Below are 22,446 nucleotides of genomic sequence, written 5' to 3'. Positions count from 1 at the left end.
GGAAAAAGCTTGTCTCTCTTGAAGAACTGATATGTTTCTCTGCATCAGGTAATGAGAATTTTACTGTCCATCACATCTTCCTTTTTCCTCTGTCTGCCCAGAAGTTCAGGGTGAAACTCACTGTTCCCTCCAGGGAACTATATTGACTCGAATGGGGAGCATATTCACATGCTTCTCCTTTACTTGCCTTTCCTTCTCTATTTATCATCTGATAGCTGTGTAATACAGAACTTTAAGTTTTTTCAATCTTTTCTAGAAAGAAGGTAAGTAAGCAATAAAGTTATTTCATGTAAATCAGAAGTCTTAAGAGAGAATGAAACACAGTCTCTGCTTGTAAAAGACTCTAAGTCTAGAGCAGAATCCTTTGCTTATGGCAACTCACAGCAAGATAATACTCAAAGTGTTTTCATCTCTTTGTAAATATTAACTCAATCCTCATAACCAGTTCATGAGCCAGACTCTATTATAATTATTTCTATTTTTTTTTTCAGATGAGGAAACTGAGACACAGAAAGGTTAACTTCGCCAAAATTAACCAGTGACTTTGTTAGTAAGTGTAAAGCTGGAGGCCAGGGAGTCTGGTTTTAGAGTTCATGCTCGATTTCATTATACCTGGCAGCCTCCCAAAACTTAGCTTTAGCAAAACATTCTATTTTACTACCCTCTCTTTCATTTTTTAAATGCTGGTCATGATCCCAAAACTGGTGGGTCATAACCACTACCCACTAATGGGTCATGATCTATAGTTTGTTAAACATTAATCAAGAAGGAAAAAACCCCACATGTACATGATTGTCAGGGGCTATTAAGAGAGTTCAAGCAGGGGCTCTGAACTCTATCTACCACATGGGTGAGGATGAATCAGAGCCTCACAGAGCAAGAGACAGGCTGAGCCGGAAGCTAAAAGTTTACCAAGTACACAAGGCTTAGGGGGAAGAGAAGGGCATTTTGGGCAGGGCACATGTACAAGGCTATGAAAGGAAAAAGGCTCGCCATTCATTTATCTGTGAGCCAAGCATTTGTACCGAGTACTAAATATGCACAGTGAGCAAAGCAGCCATGGCTCCAGGCCTCTTGTAGCTTACAGTCTAGAAGAGGAAACAATGTAGCAATGACAATGCAATGCTATAAGTGCCATGATGGGAGGCATTCTGAGTATTGCAGGTTTTAAAGTAACTTGCCCAGGTCATAGTTTTATTACAGGTATTACACTAGCAAGGTTGCCTAACATAATTGAGCCGTTTAAGAATAAGTAAAAGTTAGCTATGAAATGGTAAGGGGAAAAAGCCTTCTAGGCCAAAGGAATGCCAATACACTAGAGCGGGGAGATGAGAGAAGATACTGTTCCATGAAGACCTGAGTACCTTCAGAGACAGGACGGTGTAATGGTTAAAGAATAGGCTCTCAACCCAGACTGCCTAGGTTCAAATTCCTGCTCTTTGACTTGTTAGCTGTAGGACCTTGGGCAAGTTACTTAATATCTCTGTGCTTCAATTTCCTTAGCTGTAAATGGAACTAACAAAGACTTTCCTACGATTTAATGAATTAATATATATAAGGCACTTAGAGCAGTATGTGAAATAAAATAAGTGCTCAACAAATATTAATCATTGTTATTATTTTGGCAAAGAATAAATTTCAAGGTGGAAACAGAAGAAATTACACAGGCTGGAGTGTGGCTGGCCTTAGTTTAAAAATATTGTTTGAGTGCCTACTATGTGCTGGATACCGGTATAGATAACAGAGATTTAGCAGCAAACAAGACATTCCCCAGTTGCTCAGGTCAGTTCAGAAGAAGTCATCTTTTTTCCTGCCTGTTTCTGTTAGCCATGCAGCCATTTATCTGGCAACCAGCTTCTTCAAAAAAATTTAATTTGTAAATCTCTATACAGAATTTAACTTATTATTTTACAAAAGATCAAAATGTTCTGAAGAGAAAAATAATTTCACAGAATTATTCAAAAGTAAACAAAATAAATGAAGCAGAGGAAAGAGCCTAAATTTCCATAAAGTTAGTATGACCTATTATACCTATATTATAGCCTGAATAAATGTCTTCACCTTGCCACATATATTTTGAGTGCCTGGCCATTGTGCAAATCCAGGTGTTAAATTTGCTTATAACGAGTATACCTGTAGTTTGTAAAAGCACCCTTGGAAGATAATTTTGAAACAAATTCAAGATGAAAACCTAAGACTGGCAAAAGTCTAATTTAAATGAGTAAGTATAATATACTCTAAAATGAGGCAGGAGAAAAAGGCTTTAAAAGATATGAGAATAAATGGTTCTCCGTTTCTTTACAACCTGAACTTATTGAATTTGGTAACTGATAGTACTAATCGTCATTGTCCCAACAAAGTGACACTCAGTGAACTGATAATGCTCAGATATTCTGAAAGAAAGCGATATCGTAGGGATGCACACAATTTCAAACGAAATCTATTCTTCCAGGTAATAGAACTTGATATCTGAAGCAGAAAATAATATTGAGCAGATTAAAATTCTCTGTCCCTTGATGATTTTATTTGTATCCTCATGTACATAGCTAAAGCTGTAAAAACTGCCCCCAGAAATTTTTATTTGAATCTATAAATGACACTTTTATTGCTTAGTGACTCAAAGCAATTATGATATGATAATAAGTGATACCTTACATCCTTTAAAAAAATAATGCATTCTGATCGTGTAACACAGAATTTAAAAAAGTACAGAAACACGACATGACCTTTAGTTGTTAAAAATTAGTTAAATACTATTAACAAACTATTTGAGGACTTATCTAAGAAAATCAAATTACAAGTGTCAATATACGTATAATGTTTTAAAAAATGCACCTATTAGGCACAGCCATAATCCAGTCACTTAAAAAGCAATAAAGCATGCTGAAATTCCTCCTGTAAATGCAGATGATAAAAAACCCAGAAGCTCTTCGCCTTTAAACTATTTTACCCATTCCAAAGTAAAATTAACCCTATCAACTAGATTTAGCTATCTCGGGAACAATTAGTTCAGCTTGTCCTGCATAGTTACTTGTTCAAATATTATACTCCTACTTGGTACATAAAACACTTTTGAGGAGGTAAACATCCTTGATTCAATAGTCAAACCAGTTACATGCAATACTGAATTAAAAATGTTGTAACCAAAGGCTATTCATAGCAGGATACCTATTTCATGGTGTTGTTAATCTTACATTTTTTTTTTCACTCATTTGTTCATTTAACATCTAGTTACTGAGCTCCACCCATGTGCCCTGCCTGTCTAGGCCCTGGGAGACAGTGGCACAAACACGCACACACGCGCACACGTGCGTGCACACACACACACACACACACACACACAGACACACACCCACTCCTGCTTCTGTGGGTCTGGTTATAGCAGAGACAGACACAGATAATTTGCTTGGGAGTAAGTGTGAATGGGGTGAGGACTACTAAATTAGGAAGTCAGGGAGTGCCAGACTGAGGAGGTCACCTTCAAAGCCAGCTGCAATGACAAGGAGTGTCAGCAATGAGGCCACACAGAGAGGAGTGAGTGGTGGGGAGAATGGGAGATAAGGTCAGAGAGGTCGGCAATGTCTAACTCCCACACAGTGTTAGGCTGATGAAGAGTTCAGAGTTTATTATGAGAGCAATGGGGACCTCTTAAGAGGTTTTAAGCAGGGAAGCATCATCATCGAATTTTTTCCAAGATTACTCTGGTGGCTGAATTTTAGCAGATTTAGAGGGGATATGAGAAGAGTAATTAGGAGACTATTCTAGTGATCGTGGTGGGAGATGATGGTAGCTATGCAATGAAGAAGAGTAGATGAATATAGGATATATTTTGGACTTGTATCTCATGGGGTATACTGATGAGACAGATGGGGGAGGGATGGTGAGGGCAAGGTGAAATTCAAGGCTGCTTTGGTGTCATTTACTGTAGTGGAAGAAGACTGTGGGAGAAATATTTGGAGTGGGGGGTGAGGGGCAGTAAGGGTAAAGCAAGAGTCCAATTTTGGGCCATATTAACCTTCGAATGTCCATTATATATCCAAGTAAATATGTCAAGGAGGCAGCTGAATATAAAAATTTGGAGCTGGATGGAGAGGTCAGGACTGGATTTATAAATCTGATAGTCATCAGGCTATTGCTAACATTTAATGCTATAAGACTGGGTCCAGGTAGAGAGTGTGGCTGGAGTGGAGGGCCTAAGGACAACCCACCACTGAGAGTTTGAAAAGAGAAAGCCAGCCAAGGAGACTGAGGCGGCACAGTCAAAGGGTGTGGAGGAAAACCACAGACCTGGCACCCAGAAGCCACAATTACAGAACATTCGAGGAGAGCTTGGTTCTATCAAATGCCATGAAGACATCGAGCAAGATGAGACAGAAACATGACCATTAGATATAGTACAAATGGGGGACACTGGTCATGCTAAACAGAGAGATTTTAGTGAGTTCTGGGGCTGTAAACCTCTTGAGTCATTTGAGGCAAGAATGGAATGTGGAAATATTGAAAGAGCACTTCTGCCTGCTGCGAAGGGTAGAAAAAATGGGGTAGAATCTGGAGGAGGTTAGGAGTCAAGGGAAATATCAGAGTAGATATTAATGCTCGTAAGATTGATCCAATGGAAAAGGAAAAATTGATGATGTAGAAAGAAAACATGTTTAACTGCAGGAGGTCTTGGACTGAGTAAGAGGGGATTGGCATCCACAGCCCAGGAGAGAATCATCCTTACACAAGCACGAGAACTCTCCACCGCAGCAGGAGGAAAGTCACAGAGATAAGTTTATGTATAAGTACGCTGGTCCATTTTAAGGTAGATGATGAGTGGTTATCATGGGACTAGACAAAGAGTATATTATGGGACATCAAAGCTAGTGTATGTACATCAGTTATATAATGGGTAATTATGGTAACATCTATTACCATCCTAGAGAAGAAGAAGGCAGAGAGGGATTTGAGAGTATACCTTAGATATGGCTTTTGACTGGTTGAAAGTTTGATTCTTTAATTTCTCCCCATTACATTCTTATATGCTGAGGATCCGTGATGTACCACTCTGATCATTTTATAATGCTACCAGACAGGACGCCAAACTCAAAATTTCTCTTCCTTGGCAAGTCCCATTCTACCGCCTTAGGATCCTCTGACTTTCTCTAGATTACTAGGCTGCATCTCACAGTACTCTTCATTCCATACCTGTTTCCTGCTCACAGATCTTATTGTCTCAAATAGAGACAAGGATGGGGCTAAGTATTTTACAATAAAATATCACTGTCTCTCCCACTGTGAAAAACCTAGTATTGGGTATAAAGTAGGCACTTTAAATGCCTGTTGACCATTTTCAGAGTTGAATGCCTAATAAAAAGTTTTATGCGGCAATTTCTTGGCTAACAGAATATGCATAATTCATCATGGCACTTGCTGGGTTTTGCTGGAAGATGCTGAAATCATTCACCAATTTTCTCCTTTACAATGCTACTCTGTTTAGGGCAAGGTCTAGAATGTATATCAATCAAAAGCATAATAGTGAGCTAAGTACAAGTTATTTTCTACTAATATTTGTATTCACTTTCTTAGGGAAAAAGCTTTGGTCTAAAAAGGTATTCAAGTGAGGAAGCTTTAAGGAGAATGCAGTCTTAAGGACTGAGAATTACTAAGTGCTACTTGTTTTCTGTAGTATGATATAGATTTAAAATCAATTTGGTAATCGTAGTGAAAAAAATATTAAGAGAAGACTCATCGGGATAGCCTGTTTTGCATTGTTTCAGATAAAAGTTTTCTTCAGTACAGAGTAAAACCGTAGCAGATATAAGTATATGAATTTCCATCTTATTAAATTATGTGAAGAATAAGTTTAATTACAAATTTAAGTCCTAATTCTTAAGCCAATTACAGCTGGGTTGGCCATGTGGATGTCATTATATTTAAATCAGAATGCAAGTATCACTCATGTGTATTTTTCTTTTGAAAAGTAACTGTATCATCAGACAATACTGACCTTTATTTTATCCAAAGGTTACCATAAAAAGTTATCAAATTAACAATCAATATAGCATCTAACCAAAGGTCCCAGATACACATGGCAATCAAAAGAGCTCCAAGGAAGACAATGATTACAATTACCAGAAAATTTTGTCACTCTGTAAAATCAAGTATCTACTGACAGAATGAACTATTCCGTTTTACCATGTTATTATATGCAAATTGACAAACATGATATCTAATAAAATGAAATATTTCAAGAGGCTTAGAATTTTAGACTATATGACAATCAACACCAAAAATATCAGGAATGTTCTTTCATTGGAATCCTACAGTACTAGACAATACTAATAAACTCTCTTAAAAGCTTTCTTCCACAAATTATTTTAATAAAATCATTTAGTGAATTCTATATGATGCATGTGCATTTATAAGATTTCTACTTTTCAGTGCTTACATCTTAAGATCTGATGACAACAGAGTCACCAAGTCTATAGATAAGAAATATCAAACCTGTTTCGCTATCATTCTAGGCTTCTATTCACTTCTCACCAACCTACACGAATTTTTATACTGATTTTACTCACATCATAAATTAGGTTCTAACTAGTAGTAAAATAGCAAAGTTTACATTGTTGATTTAAAAAAATAAATCCAGATAATTTAAAGTCATTTTAAAAGTAACCAATAAGTCTACAGCCATGCTACCCTGAACAAGCCCCGATCCCATTTGATCTCGGAAGCTAAGTAGGGTCGGCCTCATTAGTACTTGAATGGGAGACCACCTAGGAAGACCAGGTGCTGTAGGCCTAAAAAAAAATAAGGGATTGTAAGCTGACAAGGTCCTTGCAGTCTGTGAGGTCAACCAAGGGTTGCCTCACTAAAAAAAATAATAATAATAAATAAATTAAATAAATAAAAATAAAATTAACCAATAAACTACAATCCATTAATTCTTTTTGTGGGTTTCTGGGGGTAGGGGGGAGATATGTTAGTAAGAATTTTTTTAAAAATCACCAGGAAAAATAAGATATATGAATCTTTTAAACATTTTTTTCTCTTTCACAGAGGCAATATACCGTAAAATGGAGATTAATAAGCAATTAAAGGCATGGACTTAACTAAAATATGGCAAATGTGATAGTATAATATCTTGGTAAATATGAGAATTCTGAAAGCCATAAAATTAAAGACTTTGATATGTGTAAGATCAATAGACATGACTTATCACTATTTAATATGAGCTTTAATTTTTAAATGCCATGGTCCAATGAAAAGGTGTTACTGCACAGGAAAATTGAAATTTTAATAAAGTATCAAGACAAAAGAAACAAACTTTATATTAAAGTACCTTTAAGAGGTTATACTTACGCAGCAACCTCCTCTTTTGACAATCCTTTGAAATTCACCTCCACATAATGATCTATGTCACCTTTTTCTTTGATCAATTGAGACCTAAATGAAATGGAAAGAAATAATAAAGCACTGCCTTATCAAGTTGAAAAGCTACTAAAAATAAAATGCCACCAGGATAACAGAAATATTCAGGGCATAATATCACATATAATAAATGTTTGGCAATAGCTAGAGTTAGGTTCTTGATTAATAATTTCAAAATGTTAATTTTCTTGAATGGAAGAAGACAGGGGAGAATATTAAGCCTAGGTGTAAACAAATAAAACATCAAACACATTAAAATAATCTGCATTCTTAAATAAATGACGTTTTCCCCTCCAACCTTACAAGATCTTCCATTTTACTCACGTTGTTTCACAGAAGTCATATTCTGTTTGGCACAGAATCTTGAACTAAGACTATCTATTGGATACAAATATATAAAATTTCTTTTTCCAAACATTACCAAATTTTGCTCTGAAATACTGTTTGGGTATTTTTTTAAGCACACATAAAACTCAAATTGTTATTAAAAGTTCAAGATGCAAATTGATTTTAAGATTTTATTGAGAAATACATTGCTTGTGTAGTCTGTTTATTCTTCACACCCTTTTAAAAATAAGCATACTATTAACGTCTTATAACCATGGGAGTTTGGAACTAAGCAAATATCTGTTTTTATTCAGAAGCTAATGGAGAATGTTGACAAAACTTTGCCTTAAATAATTATGATACACATGTTTTTCCTCAATAAAATAAACACAAGAAAAAGTTTTCTTTAAAATCCCTCTTATTTTAGGAATGTGAGATTGGCTATGTTTTTGCAAATGTTGAAAAGAAAATGTAATGTCCATCATTAAAAAAGATAGGAAGAATAAGCTTTTTCAGACTTTGTGAACAGTTCACATTGTTCAAAAGTAAATATATATACCAGTATGTATATATACATATACGTATACACACATATATACATATACATATATATATCAGTAATATAATATCAGTTATACCTCATTTACATATAATGCATCTATTGAAATTTGTTTTTTAAATTTTTGAGAAAATTTGATTTGCTATTATAAAAAAACACACACATTTGTATAGTCTAGCTGAATGTATTTATTTTGGTCCAGGAGATTTGGTCTTTCCCAGAAATACTAAAAATAAGGTATGATTCTTCTCAGAACAAAGTAGTCTCCTAATACTTTGATAATTATGCCTTGCAGGAATTGAAAAGTATGCATAGAATGAAAATAATCAAACCTAGATATGCAAATTATTTCTATCAGTGAATAATATGTGTATTACTAAAAATCAATATAACTATAAATGCAATTACTAAATAACTCAATCTTAGTCAGTCATAATTCTGACATACTCCATCATGTTCTCTGTCTTGCAGTTTCTCATCCGCTTCTCCAGCTCTGTAGCCCTTCAGAGGCAGCAGCGGTTTGGTGGCACACCTGCAGTCTCAGGGTTTTCAGGGGCTAAATGGTGCCTGCCAGTCTCCCCAAGTAGGAAGACTGTGTCCTCCTTCCTCCGACACAGAAATCAGCACTCGGGACCTTACGGATGAGAAGCCATACACTGTTCATTGCTAAAACATCTGCTTTCTGTTCTCCACACGCATTTTAAAAAGAAAATGTATCTTCAAACCTTTACAGGAACCAAGTCAGAATTGAAATAAGAAATAAAATGATCAAATGAGCACTAACTTGCTAAACAAATAGATCCTTAATATTTGAATGAGGTTCATCAACCTTTTTGAAACAGTAAATATGAATATTCTGAATATAATAATATACTTTTGTTTTTGAACATTTTTTTTCCTGATATGTGCTATTGACATTTCTTACTGTAAAAAATCCATTCTGTAGGAACACATATTAAAACCGTGGTCACATACCTTGGAATTCTCCTGGGGGAGCAGGGCAGCTTCTGTCTGGCTAAGGATGTAAGCTTTGGGCGTGTCATGGGCACTGGGGGCAGGGTGGTCATTTTGGACTACAAAAAACAAAACAACAACAACAAAAACCCAGAAATGGTATTTTAAAGAATACACCTTTTAAAGAATACTTTAAGACATTATTAGATCCACAGTCTGTCATCTGAGCTGAGAATGCCTCTTTGTGTAGAGCTATAGCTCTGTTATTCAGAAATACTCAAGAAGTGGATTCTACAGGTTGCTTCTCTCATTATTTTCTTTTACTATCCGGCTTTTGGCCAATTTATTACTTGTCTGCATCTCTAACCACGAAGGAGAAAATCTGATAAATGAGTTAAAAATACAGCCAATCGGGAGTATTGATATGATTTTTGTTAAGAGACATGGTTGCAATTAAAAAGTGAAGATTTTTAGGACAGCTATGGATTTCAAATGCTCATGCTTTGCTTTCCTGTTATAATAATTGAAAATCGCTCATATTTTGCTATCTTTTAAAAACTGTCACTCACAAAGACTTTCCCTTGGAAGTGATAGATGTTAAGAATGATTCTCAGCAAGAAGACAGCTGCTATGAGAGATGCACAGCTGCAATAGTGTAACGAATCACTACGAAACGTAGTGGTTCAAAAAAGATTGTTTAAAACAATCATTTCATTATCATTCACACTTTTTGTGAGTTAGAAATTAGGACCAGGCACAATGAAGATGGCTTTTCTCTACTCCACAATGGCTGGGGCCTCTGCTGGAAGACTCAGGAGGCTGGGGGTAACTCAGTGATGGGATGTAAGTGTCTTCACTCATTTATCTGGCAGTTGATACTATTAGCTGGGACCTCATCTCGGGCTCCCTGCCAGAATACATACATGTGGCTTCCTCATATGGCTTGGACTTCCTTAGAGCATGGCAGCCTTAGACTTCTTATGTGGCAGATTAAAGTATCCCAAAGAAAAGCCAGGTGGAAGCTGTATCTCCTTTTAGGGGCTGGCCTTGGAAGTCACATAGCATCGCTTCCGTTGTAATAACAGGCCTGCCCGGATTCAAAGCTCGTGAACATAGACCCACATATTAGTACGAGAGCATCAAACTCACACTGAAAGAGAAGAATGTGCGATGGGCAATATTACTATGGCCATCTTGGGGAAACACAATGTGTTACAGTGGAGAAGGTGAGTGAGCAATAATAAAGGTGGGTCTATAGAATCAAGTTATCTAAACCCTACCCCAAAGAAGAAGTGTGGAGATAATGTCAGTGGACTTAGAATGGAAAAACTGTCACGTGCTGCAAGGGCTTTTAGATGCAATAGAACCCATGCTTCTCCTGTTGGAGAGGCATCTGAAAGGCCAGAGCCCCTTGATTCTACCAGCGCTATGTCCATCAGTTTTGACCTCTACCTTTCGCCCCACCAAGCATCGAGAAGGACTTTTTTTTTTTTTTTTTTTTTGGTTAAAATCACTTACCTCCAGCATTTATTGTGTGACCTAGGGTAAACATCACCAATCTTGGCCTTGCATATATTCAACAGAATATATTTATTGAGCTACTATGTAGTACAGGTACTGTTCTAGGTGCTGAAGATATAACAGTGAACGAGAAAAGATCTCTGACCTCAAGAATTGATATTATAGGGGTGGATGAAGGGGGAAAACAGATAATACACCAATAAGCTAAATATGTAGAACATCAGATGGTGATAAGATCTATAACAAAAAATAAAGCAAGGATTAGAAAGTACCCAAATGCTCACCAGTAGCAGGAGTAAATAAGAGCGTAAGGAGATAAAGTCAGAGTTGTTAGATGAAATTTTGTGTTCCAATGATATGGGGTCTTGAAAACTGTGAAAACTGTGACTTTTACTCTGAGTGAAGTAAGAATTCACTGGAGAATTTTGAGCAGAAGTGACATCTGACTTTCGCCTTTTAAGAGTCACTCTGGCTTCTCATTTAACCTTAGACCATAGGGAGTGGAAAGGCAGACATCAGAGAGCAGCTGGGAGCTTGCTGTGAAATCTGGGTGAAAGAGAATGGTGGTTTAGGTGGAGGTGGAGGTGGAGAGACATGGTCAGACCTGAGGCAGAGCTACCTGTGGATGGGAGACACGATATTCCTGTGTGCCACAAAGCCATAGCAGGGGTGGGCTGGAGGATGTGGTGTTGGTGGTGGTGGGAGAGATCAAAAAAACAAGAAAAAATCCTTTGAAATTAAGTCTAGCAATAGACAATCTTATGTTCTAAAAATAGATTACTACTCTAGCCTGAAAATAATTTTTCACATAATTAAAGAGAAAATCCTAATGCAGATCAATGTCTTGTTTTAGATCTAATAAAGCCCTAATGTCACCCAGATCATCAGGCCATGATATGACCCATGAAACATAATATCCTTCTATTTTTATATAGTTATAGTTTTAAAGCACACAGTCTAAACAGCAAATGTTAGTCCTCTCCTCCAAGAACATGAGAAACATATTGTATTATACTTATAACTTCATACATAGTAACTAAATTCTTATGTAATTTAAAAATCTATTTTTCTTATTAGAAGTTACATTAACTAGTTGAGTTCCTTGGATAACCCTAACTTACTAAATGGCAGCATCATGCAGAACATGTGGTGGAAGTTTCGACCAACATAGGGTTGGACTGCTCATGAACCTACTTCATAGAAGTTGTGACGACCCGATGTTCAATCTCTAATGTTACAGAACAAATCAGAGCCATCTTAGTTTCTTAACCCCGATCTTTCCATCCCTGGTGGATTTTGAAAAAGAGAGAATAAAACAATGACTGTACTTGCTTCAGTCGGGGCATTCCGTCCTTTACCAATTAAGATTGTTCTGAGAGCCCTACTTTGCTTACCAAGTGCTTTAGGGCAGGAGTGATCTCTGCATAATAGTGTTTTGAAATGAGGAAACTACTTGTAATTTTTCCAAATACTAGGAAGACGAGGCTACTTAGAGACAGTGGGACCAGGCCCCAGAAGCTCTGAACCAGCCGCTATATCCCATCAAATAGTGCATAAGCCCCCCTCTGAAAAAAAGCTAGGCTACCAGTATGTGATATAAAACGTATTCTGTTTGATGTTTACTTGGGATAGATCATTTTTGCTAGAAAATATAAACGTCTAATGAAATCAAATGCAAATATTCAGGAGAGGAATATGTTGTCTTTGTCACACAGATCAACAGTTTTTGTTTTTTTTTTTTCCCAAAACTTGAGTCAACATTTCCTACCATTAAAGTTTCAGCAACCAGTTCCTTCATTTTGCTCTTTTCTGATCTGAGAACATTAGCAGCAGGAGCACCTTAATTCTTAAATTTAGTTGAATGTAAGTATTGCAAGCCCTGCTGGCAAGCCTGAAGGCACGAACTCCGAATGGGGGGTGGAGGTGGTCAGAGCAGAATGATAAAGCAGAAGCAAAGTTATTAACTGCATACTGGGAAAAATATTCCTCAACCAATCTATATTGTAAAATTTCAGAGTTAGGGTAAAAGTTGAGCCGGCTCCCTCCCTACTCTAAACCCCACATCCTACCTTGGCTGTGCCTGTTGGGAAAGGGGTTTTGTTTTTCACGATCCATGGCCATATAAGGGTACTTTGTTTTACACAGTAGATAATGTATGTACTGAAATTTTGCACACATAATATTTGAAATGCATCAAATATTTAAAGGGATCCTGTAACAAATTATTTTCTGATCTAAGTAATCACTGCTTCTTTTATAAGTTCAGTCTATTTATGCTGAATTTCCTTCACGTAGAAAGTAGCTGTATTCTAGCATATAGAAGCAGCCAAGAGGAAAATAAGTGAGGAAAAAATGCAAGCATGCTTAGGGGCCAGTTATTTCAGGCTTAAATTACACCTGTAGAGTGAAGAAAGCCTTTTGCTCCTTGCTAAAATAAGCTGTATTATTTTTCCGGTGTTGGCCAGACAGTGTTCCCAGCTCCTAGGTGAGCTCTACCCATAAGGAATGGAGTAAGCGAGAGCTGACCTGGAAATGGAACACATCCTTAACGATGGAAGTGCATCAGGGTTCTCCCAGCTCAAGACCACAGAAGAAATCACACAAGATGGATGCCACTGCAGGAAAGGCAGTGCTCCAGATTCAGGTGAGTAAGGGAGAAAGAAAATGAGAGCTACTTCTCTGGTTGGTACCAAAACAAGCTTAGCCCCAGGAACGGAGAGGTGCAGCAGTCTGTTAGGAGGACCCAGAGGCAGCTCCCCCAGTGCCAGAAAGTGAGCAATGCTGCATGTGGCACCACTGGCTGAGACAAAGATCAAAAGGCTGCCTGAAGCCATTCCCCTGTTGGTATTCAGAAGAGATTTGGTGGATTCTTTGATCTGCTGGTTGGCTCTTGTCTGGGTTGTATTTAGTCTCTAAATTTGGCCCCCACATGCAAAGACAAACAAGAATGGAGAAATACAGGATGAAAGGTTTGAGAGTGGTGGGTCAGGCTGAATGTGTCCCTTGGTGTAAGTTTAAATCTCTGGCCCCCAAGTAAAATTCTTCAAAGAGTAGCCCTCTTGCCCACTATCCCCTGAGAAACTCTCATCAGCAAACACAAAGGAAGGGGAGTGCTATGTAGACAGAGGCTACATGGGGAGTGACTATGTCTGAGGCTGACCACTATCTGCAGAATTCAGTCACTTCAGGGTAAAAGCTGAGATATGAGAAATAAAGCCAATAAACGACAGCAAGCAAATTTATTACTTGTTATCAAGAGAATTCAAAACAAATATGATTTTACTATCACCAACAAAATCATTTATAAGAATTAGAACTTTTCAAGCTCTTACTATGAAAGTTTAAAGAAAACCGCAGAACTATATATAATTATACTCCTGACACAATTGTTTTAAAATTCACATAAAGATGTTTAAAGAGTCACTAAATGTTTATATTTGTATCATAATTTTTGGACACTTCTAGCACTCCATGGTAGGTAATTAGATAAGTTGTTAAATAAAATAGAGTTCCTGCACATTTCTTACCAACTGAATTTACTGATGGTTAAATCAAATATAAATTGGGAAAAGTGTTTGAAGGCAGGCCATGATTCACTTGACTTACATTTGGATATTACTGCTGAAGGTCTTTCCAGGCTTACAGACTTCAGCCTGAAAATCAGGAAGCAAAGAATAGCAAAGGAGAGAAGAAAAAAAGTGCAAAATTAATTAATACAGTAACTCCTATCTCTTCCCCATACCATGGAATAAGATTTATTCATACAACGAATACTAAGTAGTTACTTTGTGTTTAGAGGAACTTTAGAAAACAAAAAAGTATAGACTCTATGGGAGAAATTAATCTCTAATTCAATAAAACGCCAATATACCTGCAATATGTATAAGTATCCATGTATTCCAATACACAGGTGACAGTAAGAATAACAATTTGATCTCTTAAATTTATGAGAGATTGAGTTATCTCTACTTAAACCGAGGGCATCTCAGTTCCCTTTCTGCTCCTACCTAGTTCTAAACTAATAATTTATTTCTACGTCTATTTTCCCACTGCCCTCAGAGGGTCAGGTGAACTGGGGGGCGAGAAGAGTGCCTTTCCCTGCTCCTACTTCTATTCATTTCTTGAAAGGGCGAAGGCCTCAGCTGAAGAAGCTTGAGACGGAATCTACAGACTGATAAGGAAGGTCTGTGGGGATCAGAGAAAGACTGCCTGGAAGAACAGCCCGCTTCTCCGAGGAGCTGTTAAAGTCCTGCCCCAAGCCTCGTCCCAGCATCACGAACCTCAGTGGACTGGCCCTGGGGAACAATTCTGGTTTTCCGTTCTTCCGAAGTGTGTCCCCTACCAGTGGCAGGTGCTGGGCGCCTGTGCTACCCCCACTTCCCGCGGTGATTGCGAGACCAGCGCTGGGACAGAAGACGCGAGAGCGTCTCCAGGGATACAGAGAGGGCGGGGCAGGAGGGGGCGGGGTTAGGCTGAAGCGGGGCTCGGGATTGGGGCGGCTCCCAGATTCTCCAGGCATGGGGGCGGAGCCTATTGAGGGCTGAGCGGGGCTCCAGGCACAGCAGGCGTTTTCAAACAAGATTGCTTTTAAAAGTGAGACCGCTTGCAGAAATTAGCTCACCTAATCCAAGAGCCTCAAATTTGCCGCCCTGACTCGTTTTCTTTGTGGCACTGAACTCTCAATATTTCGCAACATTCCCCTGTTGTCCACAGGATTGATGGAGAAATGCTCAACTTGGCATTTGTGACCCCCAAGACCTGACGCCACAAAATCCACTAGGTCATTTATCCAGATAAGTCATTCATTCCCCTCTTCCTCAGCTTCTGTTGCAGTCAAAACCGTCTTTCCCCTTTCCCACACAAATACCTTTCCCAATTTCTGTCTCCAGAAAGATAATCCAATTTTGAGTTGCTGTAGACTAAAAACTCATTGTTTATAGAATATCTCCCTGTCTGTCTGTGTATACACATTAATTATATATTATTTGGTGGGAGTGTGTGTGTATACATATATATACATCACATTTTCTTTTTTTCTTTATCTGTTCATCCACTGAAGGACGCTTTGGTTATATACCCAGGAGTGAGAATGTTAGTGTTATGGTAGTTATGTTTTTTTTGAGGAGCCTCAATTTTGTTCTCCCTAATGGCTGTATCAATTTACACTCCCACCAACAATGTACAAGTGGTCTTTTTAACTCCACTGATCATATAGCCAAACCAGCCTATGTAACCAGGTAAAAGAAATGCAGATTAGGAAACTACATGTTTTTAATAAACAAAGTAGACAAGCTAGTACAGAGTGCATTAAGGAGAACTTCAAGCTTTTAGAAGCACATTATATATAACTAGCTAATACATTTCATTTCTATCTTGGCCAAAGGAGAGTACGGTTACTCCAAGCATCCCTGGAGATAAACAAATAGCTACCAAGGATCAGCTGCCAGCTAACTCTATACTTCCCTACCAAAATAGTAAATCAAAAGTAATACTGTATCTCTGGGGGAATTTCAGACTTGAAAATTCTGATATTTTCTTGAATATTCCCATTTAATTATCTGTGTTTGCTGGACAAAATAGATGAGGAATAAAAAGTTAATTAGATGATAACTCAAACTGTGCTGCTGTTCCCAAGAAAGACTTCTTGCTGGAGCAACCGGGTATTGTAGCATCTACTGCCTCAGCCCCTCGTATTCTGATTAACAGGAAAAAAAAAAAAAAAAAAAAAAACAGAAGCAATTTGCTTTTCCCTAGCAGAGATAGCACTGCATTTTTATTTTCCAATTTAGTATTCTGTTACTAATCTCTGGTTCTTTGCTGCAATTTAGTTCTCAGGGAACTTGATTAGCTTACCAGTGTATTATATCATGCTGGATCAATGCACCGACAGGTAGTAATAGAACCAGGAGAGCAAGAATTAGCAGGCAGCTTCCATGCCTTGGCACTATAAATACTTGCCAAAAGAAACAATATACATTTTATGAAAATACAAGAGACTCACTTCAGAGAGGTTTGAGGGTGGATAGATGGATAGATACTCCAATATAAAGGATAATGTGTTGAAATTTGCACATTCAACCAAAATGCTTAGTTGCTTATCTTTTGAGTTTTGGAGGCTGATCTGAATTATGATCTTTGATTTCGTCTACAGCTGTGTCCTGCCCTGAGATCATAACTACAGTTCCTGTTTTCTAGCCCTAGGATTTGCCCTGATATCAGCCCTTCCCAAGTCTGGTCCACAGCTTCACCATGATTCTGAAGCCCTCTGATATCATGCCAATGAATTAATTTTTCTAAAGTTAGCCAGTTTATTTTTATTACTTACAACTAAAAAAACACTAATTTATATAGTACTTAAGAAATTATTAGGTGATACAAATGAGATAAAAAATAATTAAAAAACACAAATTAGTAGGCATTAAGTACAGATAATGTCAATTTTTGACACTGAACATTTTAGAACATTAGTCATTTCTAGAGTAAGATTTGAAACTCTAAGATTCAATTAAGAAATGGCATTAAAGAGCACACATAATTACGTTTATTTTTCTCTTGCTACATAGAGATTTGATAAAATTAGTTTTAAAAATTGCAGACAAAATATTTCTACTTATGTAATGTCAAATAAAAATGTGTTTTGACCTGGGTGAAAATAATATAAAATATTGTTGAGGTTTAAATATTTTCCATTTGTAGAATAAATCAGGTGGAGAAACCTAGTCAATATTTATCGATCTTACATAAACAGTGCTTTGCACTAGATATTCTAAGGTAAAATAAAAGGCCATTTGCTTATTAGGTTTGCAAGTAATAATTTTTATACTTAATTTACAGTTGAAAGCCTTTTTATAGATTTTAACAATATGTATAACACTCTTGTAATTGTCATAAGTGTTTTGCGGTTAAAAGAACCTAGAAAAATAGCTTTTAGTATTCAATCAAATATAATTTGCCAATACTATTCAAAGAATGTATTCTCAAATTGTCCCTTTGTTTGGCAAGATTTTGTAAAACGAAAGAGGAGTGGAAAAGGAGAAGCAGCAGCCTACACACATGGTGCTCAGGCTTGCCTGTGTTAGGGACGAGTACATTTGAAAGTTGAGGGCCTCAGAAACGATTCCTTAAAATCGTCAACATCTAAAAAGCCTGGAAAGGCTTCAGGACCTAGGTTGAAAACCTAAGCTACTTGGTTTGACATCTAATGTATAATTCCTTGGTTTTAAATCGAGTTTTAGTTGTTGTTGTTTTTTTCCCTCAATGTATATAAACCACATTGTTTTTAAATCAAAAGAATACAAGAACCAACTTTCTTTCATAATCCATCTTGTAAACATCAGTCGGTATTAAAACATGTTTGCCCCTTTTTTTCAGCATCTTCATACTTCATGACGCAATTCTGTATTTTCTCAGACTGCTAAATCCTCTCATTTTGAAAAATGCCATTTGAACTTGAACATACATATATACTTTGTTAATTTTACTCATTATTTTGTGCCTCTGTACAATGGATAAATCTACAAAGGAAATGTTTTCTACAAGCGGAGACAAATCTTCACAAAATAATATACTTCAGTAATTGTCAAATCTCTTGAAACCTTAATTATGTGTGTATACATAATAATAAACATATACCTGTATACACTTCTATCCAGGTACTTTTACATATACAAATACCATTCTAAGATATTATAAGGCACATCAGTATTTTTCCAATATAATTCAGAAATGAAGTTTTGCATTTTCCAAGGAAAAAGTCTACTGTATATATGTAAGGAGAATTCTAAATCCATGAACAAAAATATAGAATATAATGGTATTTTCAAAAACTGTTATAAATAAGAACAAATATCTCATTTGATAAAATTTTATTATGACTTTCAGTACCGTTTCATAGGCAAACAACTTATTAAGCTAAGGTATAATAAATAAAGGCTGAATTAGACATAACAGTGGGAAAAAATATGGAGTAGCAGTCCTAAACACTGAATTTGAAAGACTAAATCCAACCATCTACCCATCCATCCATCCATCCATCCATCCATCCATCCATCCATCCATCCATCCACTCATCTATCTATCTATCCATGCATTTGTCCATCTATCCACCCATTCATCATTTCAAAAAGCCAGGTAATCTGCTAGGGTAGGAATATAAAGACAAGTTATGTCCTCAGTAAACTCACTGAAATAAAGATAGACATATTAAATAGACAACTGTTTCTTTGCTTTCAAGCTCTGTGACCCATCTACACCAGCACCAGAAAAACTAGATTGATGTCCTTGTCTTCTTCATGGCCTAATTCCTAGACCATCCACTACAGTCTGTCTCCCATCCTGCTCTCCAATCTGTTCTTAATCCTCTCTGCTCCTGACTCAAACTCACAACTCAGATCTGACTCTTTCCTCTGGTCCTGATCCCAGGCTTCCCAGGCATTCCACACCCCATTAGTTACCTGCCCCCAGGAAGTTTGTAAAACCAGTTATTCCAAAGGAACCTGGTACAGCACAGACCATCATGGCTAATACTCCCACTCCATCCTGGATCATTCCAGTCCTGAGGATGACCACAGTACCACATGACAAATGTTATAAATATGACATTACACTGAGCACCTTGAGGAAGGACCACATAGCTGCCCAGGACTGGGTGGAAGTTTGGCGGTCACAAGACTTCACAGAGAGGATCGTGCCTAACATGTATTTTTGTGTTATGAGAAATGAGTAAAGGTGTGCCAATTGCACTAAGAGGAATAGAATGGCAGAGAACCAAGGCTTGCTTTGATACACATGAATTCCACAATACAGGGGCAAAGAGCTATGGAAGAGGGGCCCAGCCCCAAAGCAATACAGCAATATAAAATTTTGAGCTCCAACCACAACAATAAAAAATTGAACACATGATAACCTATTTATTAATTTAGTATATTTGCAATTATAATTGGGATATTGATTTACAGTATTAGTTACAGTCAAGACATGGGAGAATTATGATTGACCCTCAAAAAGACTGAAATGAAGTTATGATTTGAAAATAAAATTAAAAAGCATCAGACCTTTATGGGTGAAATTGGTTACTTGCAAGGACATTCTACAAAAATACCTTGGTCTATCTGACCCAAAGCTTTTCTCCTAAATCATGCTTTTAATTACCTTTCTTTTCTCTGATCTCATGCTTACCAAGCAACCTCATAAATATAATTTTCTTCTGTATGTAGAGATTCCTAACTAGATGAAAAGTATGTTCTAATTAACTGACATGAATATTTCCAGATTCTCCTGGAAATTATATTCTCACTATAAATTAATGCACTGGCGTTTGGTTTATGTCTCAGCATGTGTGCATTTGGTTACTCTGGGTTAAAGCCTTAACTAAGGTTGATAACCAGTGGGTATGCTGCAGTCATGTTTCTGGATCTGTAAAACTGGGAAACAGGTCTTTGACTAGAGCGGTCAATCTAGAAGAAGCCATCTTATGAGGGCCAGTTTAGTGACCATTGACTTCTCAAGATATAGATAATATCTATATCTTGACCCTCTTTATTACTAAGATAATTATGGATCCATGTGGGTTACTAAAACTTTCAAGTGCCATAAGAGAACATAAGAGAAAACAGAAGATCAATGAAACTTAATTAAAAACCTAGATAGGAAATCAGAATTTTGGATATTTGAAGCCAAAGCATTAAAAAGTAATAATTTTAGTGGTTTGATGAACAATTTTAGCAGTAACATCTTTGTGTTTATTCTGGGCTAATCAGATAATTGAGGAGATATTGGGTGTTGCAGTGGCCAGGACAATGCACCTCACAGACTGCTAACTACAGGAAGTGTAATTAACCTGTGTTTTGAAATCTGTGTTTCTCATGGGTTACTCCCAACCAATGACTGTGCAGCAAGGGTTCTATGCAAATCCATTCCCGAGAGACACTGGATTCCTCCAAAGGCCCAGTTTATCTTAAGGATTCATCTATGGTTTTCCCAAACCTTCTATTAGTCTAGGATATTCCACTTCTCTCTTCCCTTTATTTAGAGTCGGAATTGCATTACACTCTGATGGTTCTCATAGCCTTCTCCATCTTCCTTCTTATTTTTTCTCAAACAGGCATTTCCTCAAATAAATTCCTAGCATATTTACCCCATCTTTGCATCAGCTCTTGAAGGAACCGTGACCAAGACATCTAAAATCTTTCCTAAATATCTTCAAAATTTTATGTAATATGGAAGGTCGGAATCCCAACTGGGCTAAACCTCCCACTCGGCAAAGCACTGAATGGCATATCCTCTTGTTCACTTTACCTAGATGGAAGACTTTACCTAAGAAGAGTCCACAGTGATAAATGCACATTGTCTACTAGTTTTTCTGAATGATCAGAGACCTGCAAAAAGCCAGATTGCTGACATGGAAGTTTACAGAAGTTATGTGAATGGACTACTTAGATTGAGCCTGACCCAGAGTGGACAGAAGAGGCTCTTAGTAACCAGGTAGTCATCTGATTGACTACCACCTGTTGACAATAGCAATCATTTTGATTAGCAAGCTATATTTATTATTGAACCTTCTAATATCATCCATCCCAACCATCCTGCATCTTTCACCTCATTAATTTGCTGCTCACATCTTTGTACTTGCCCTGCATCAGTGTATCTTTCACTAACTTCCTCTCTCAAGAAAGTCCAGTATGGTCTTGGCACCCTGTCTGGCCTGGATTCCACCACTGGAATCATTGCTGCTTCCCCTCCCAGCCTTCTAAAACTCCTGGTGTGCTTCTCTCATTGCTCAGGTTGCCCTTTGCCAATCCCAACAACTAGAACTGCACAGTGTTTTATAGTTCATGTAGAAAAGTATGGCATTGACTTGGGCGATTGGAAGGGAAACTTAGAGAAAGCTTATTAAATTTCAAAAGGATAATGACTCCAGAATTCCTGAATATTCCAGTAAGTAATTCTTACTTCCCCGCCCCCCCCACCCCCCAGTCCCACACCTTTCTCTCTTCTGATCCCAGAACTGCTTTTGAAATGGTAGGTGGTTTTGTGGAAAGAAGAGACCCTTAAAGACACAGATGTATATCTAACTAGGCTGCTTTTACTGAATAAGAGTTTATCATAAATAAAATGTACTTACTTTATGCACCAAATTTTGCTCGGAATTCATAGAAGGCATATTTTCATAAAAACAGAATCTTGCTTGATGATTCCTACTTGTTCCCTAACAACCAAAACAAAAAAAAAAAAGTGAGTATCAAAGTTGAAATACATAATAAGCCTAGAAAATTCTCCAATTAATTATCCTTTTTTAAAATATTCAGATTGAATGAGGAGATGGAGACAGAAGTGCTGTTGAAGATCAAATAAAATACCATTGTAAGTATTTTCAGTAGATAGAGCTCATTCTGCAAGTCATTAAACACATAAATTTACAGAGCACATCAGTGTCATATTTCGCTGTTCCAACAACACAGTGAAGGAAGAGTAAAATATTTCCAGGAAATCTGACACCCAAATTATTTATTTCAATATTTCTATTTTCCCCTTCATCACCTTTTGTCTCAGAGAGAAAATGTTGAAAATTATGATAGAAAATTGAAGATGTCTTCCAACAACTTATTCTTCTAAAATATTGACGAAATTCATAATGAAAATATTTTTCTTTTTTCTCTGTTGGTGCCACCAAA

At 37.1% G+C, this 22,446-nt stretch overlaps 1 protein-coding gene and 1 pseudogene across 1 annotated transcript in view; one reads left to right on the top strand and one right to left on the bottom strand.

Annotated features, from left to right (window-relative positions):
- TTC29 (tetratricopeptide repeat domain 29) overlaps positions 1–22,446 on the bottom strand; it is a 199,136-nt gene that overhangs the window by 91,987 nt on the left and 84,703 nt on the right. The window contains exons 4-5 of the mRNA XM_023530166.1: positions 9,275–9,372; positions 7,345–7,428 (exon numbers count right to left, since the gene is read on the bottom strand). Of these exons, the coding sequence (XP_023385934.1) occupies positions 7,345–7,428; positions 9,275–9,366 (176 nt within the window). The 5' untranslated portion in view covers positions 9,367–9,372. The remainder of the gene's footprint in view (positions 1–7,344; positions 7,429–9,274; positions 9,373–22,446) is intronic.
- LOC111739178 lies at positions 6,665–6,783 on the top strand (annotated as a pseudogene).

The sequence above is a fragment of the Pteropus vampyrus genome, unplaced genomic scaffold, assembly GCF_000151845.1.
Source record: "Pteropus vampyrus isolate Shadow unplaced genomic scaffold, Pvam_2.0 Scaffold47, whole genome shotgun sequence".
In the NCBI taxonomy this organism is placed as follows: Eukaryota; Metazoa; Chordata; class Mammalia; order Chiroptera; family Pteropodidae; genus Pteropus; species Pteropus vampyrus.
Note: the sequence above shows the minus strand (reverse complement) of the source record. Positions and strands in the feature narration are given on the sequence as shown.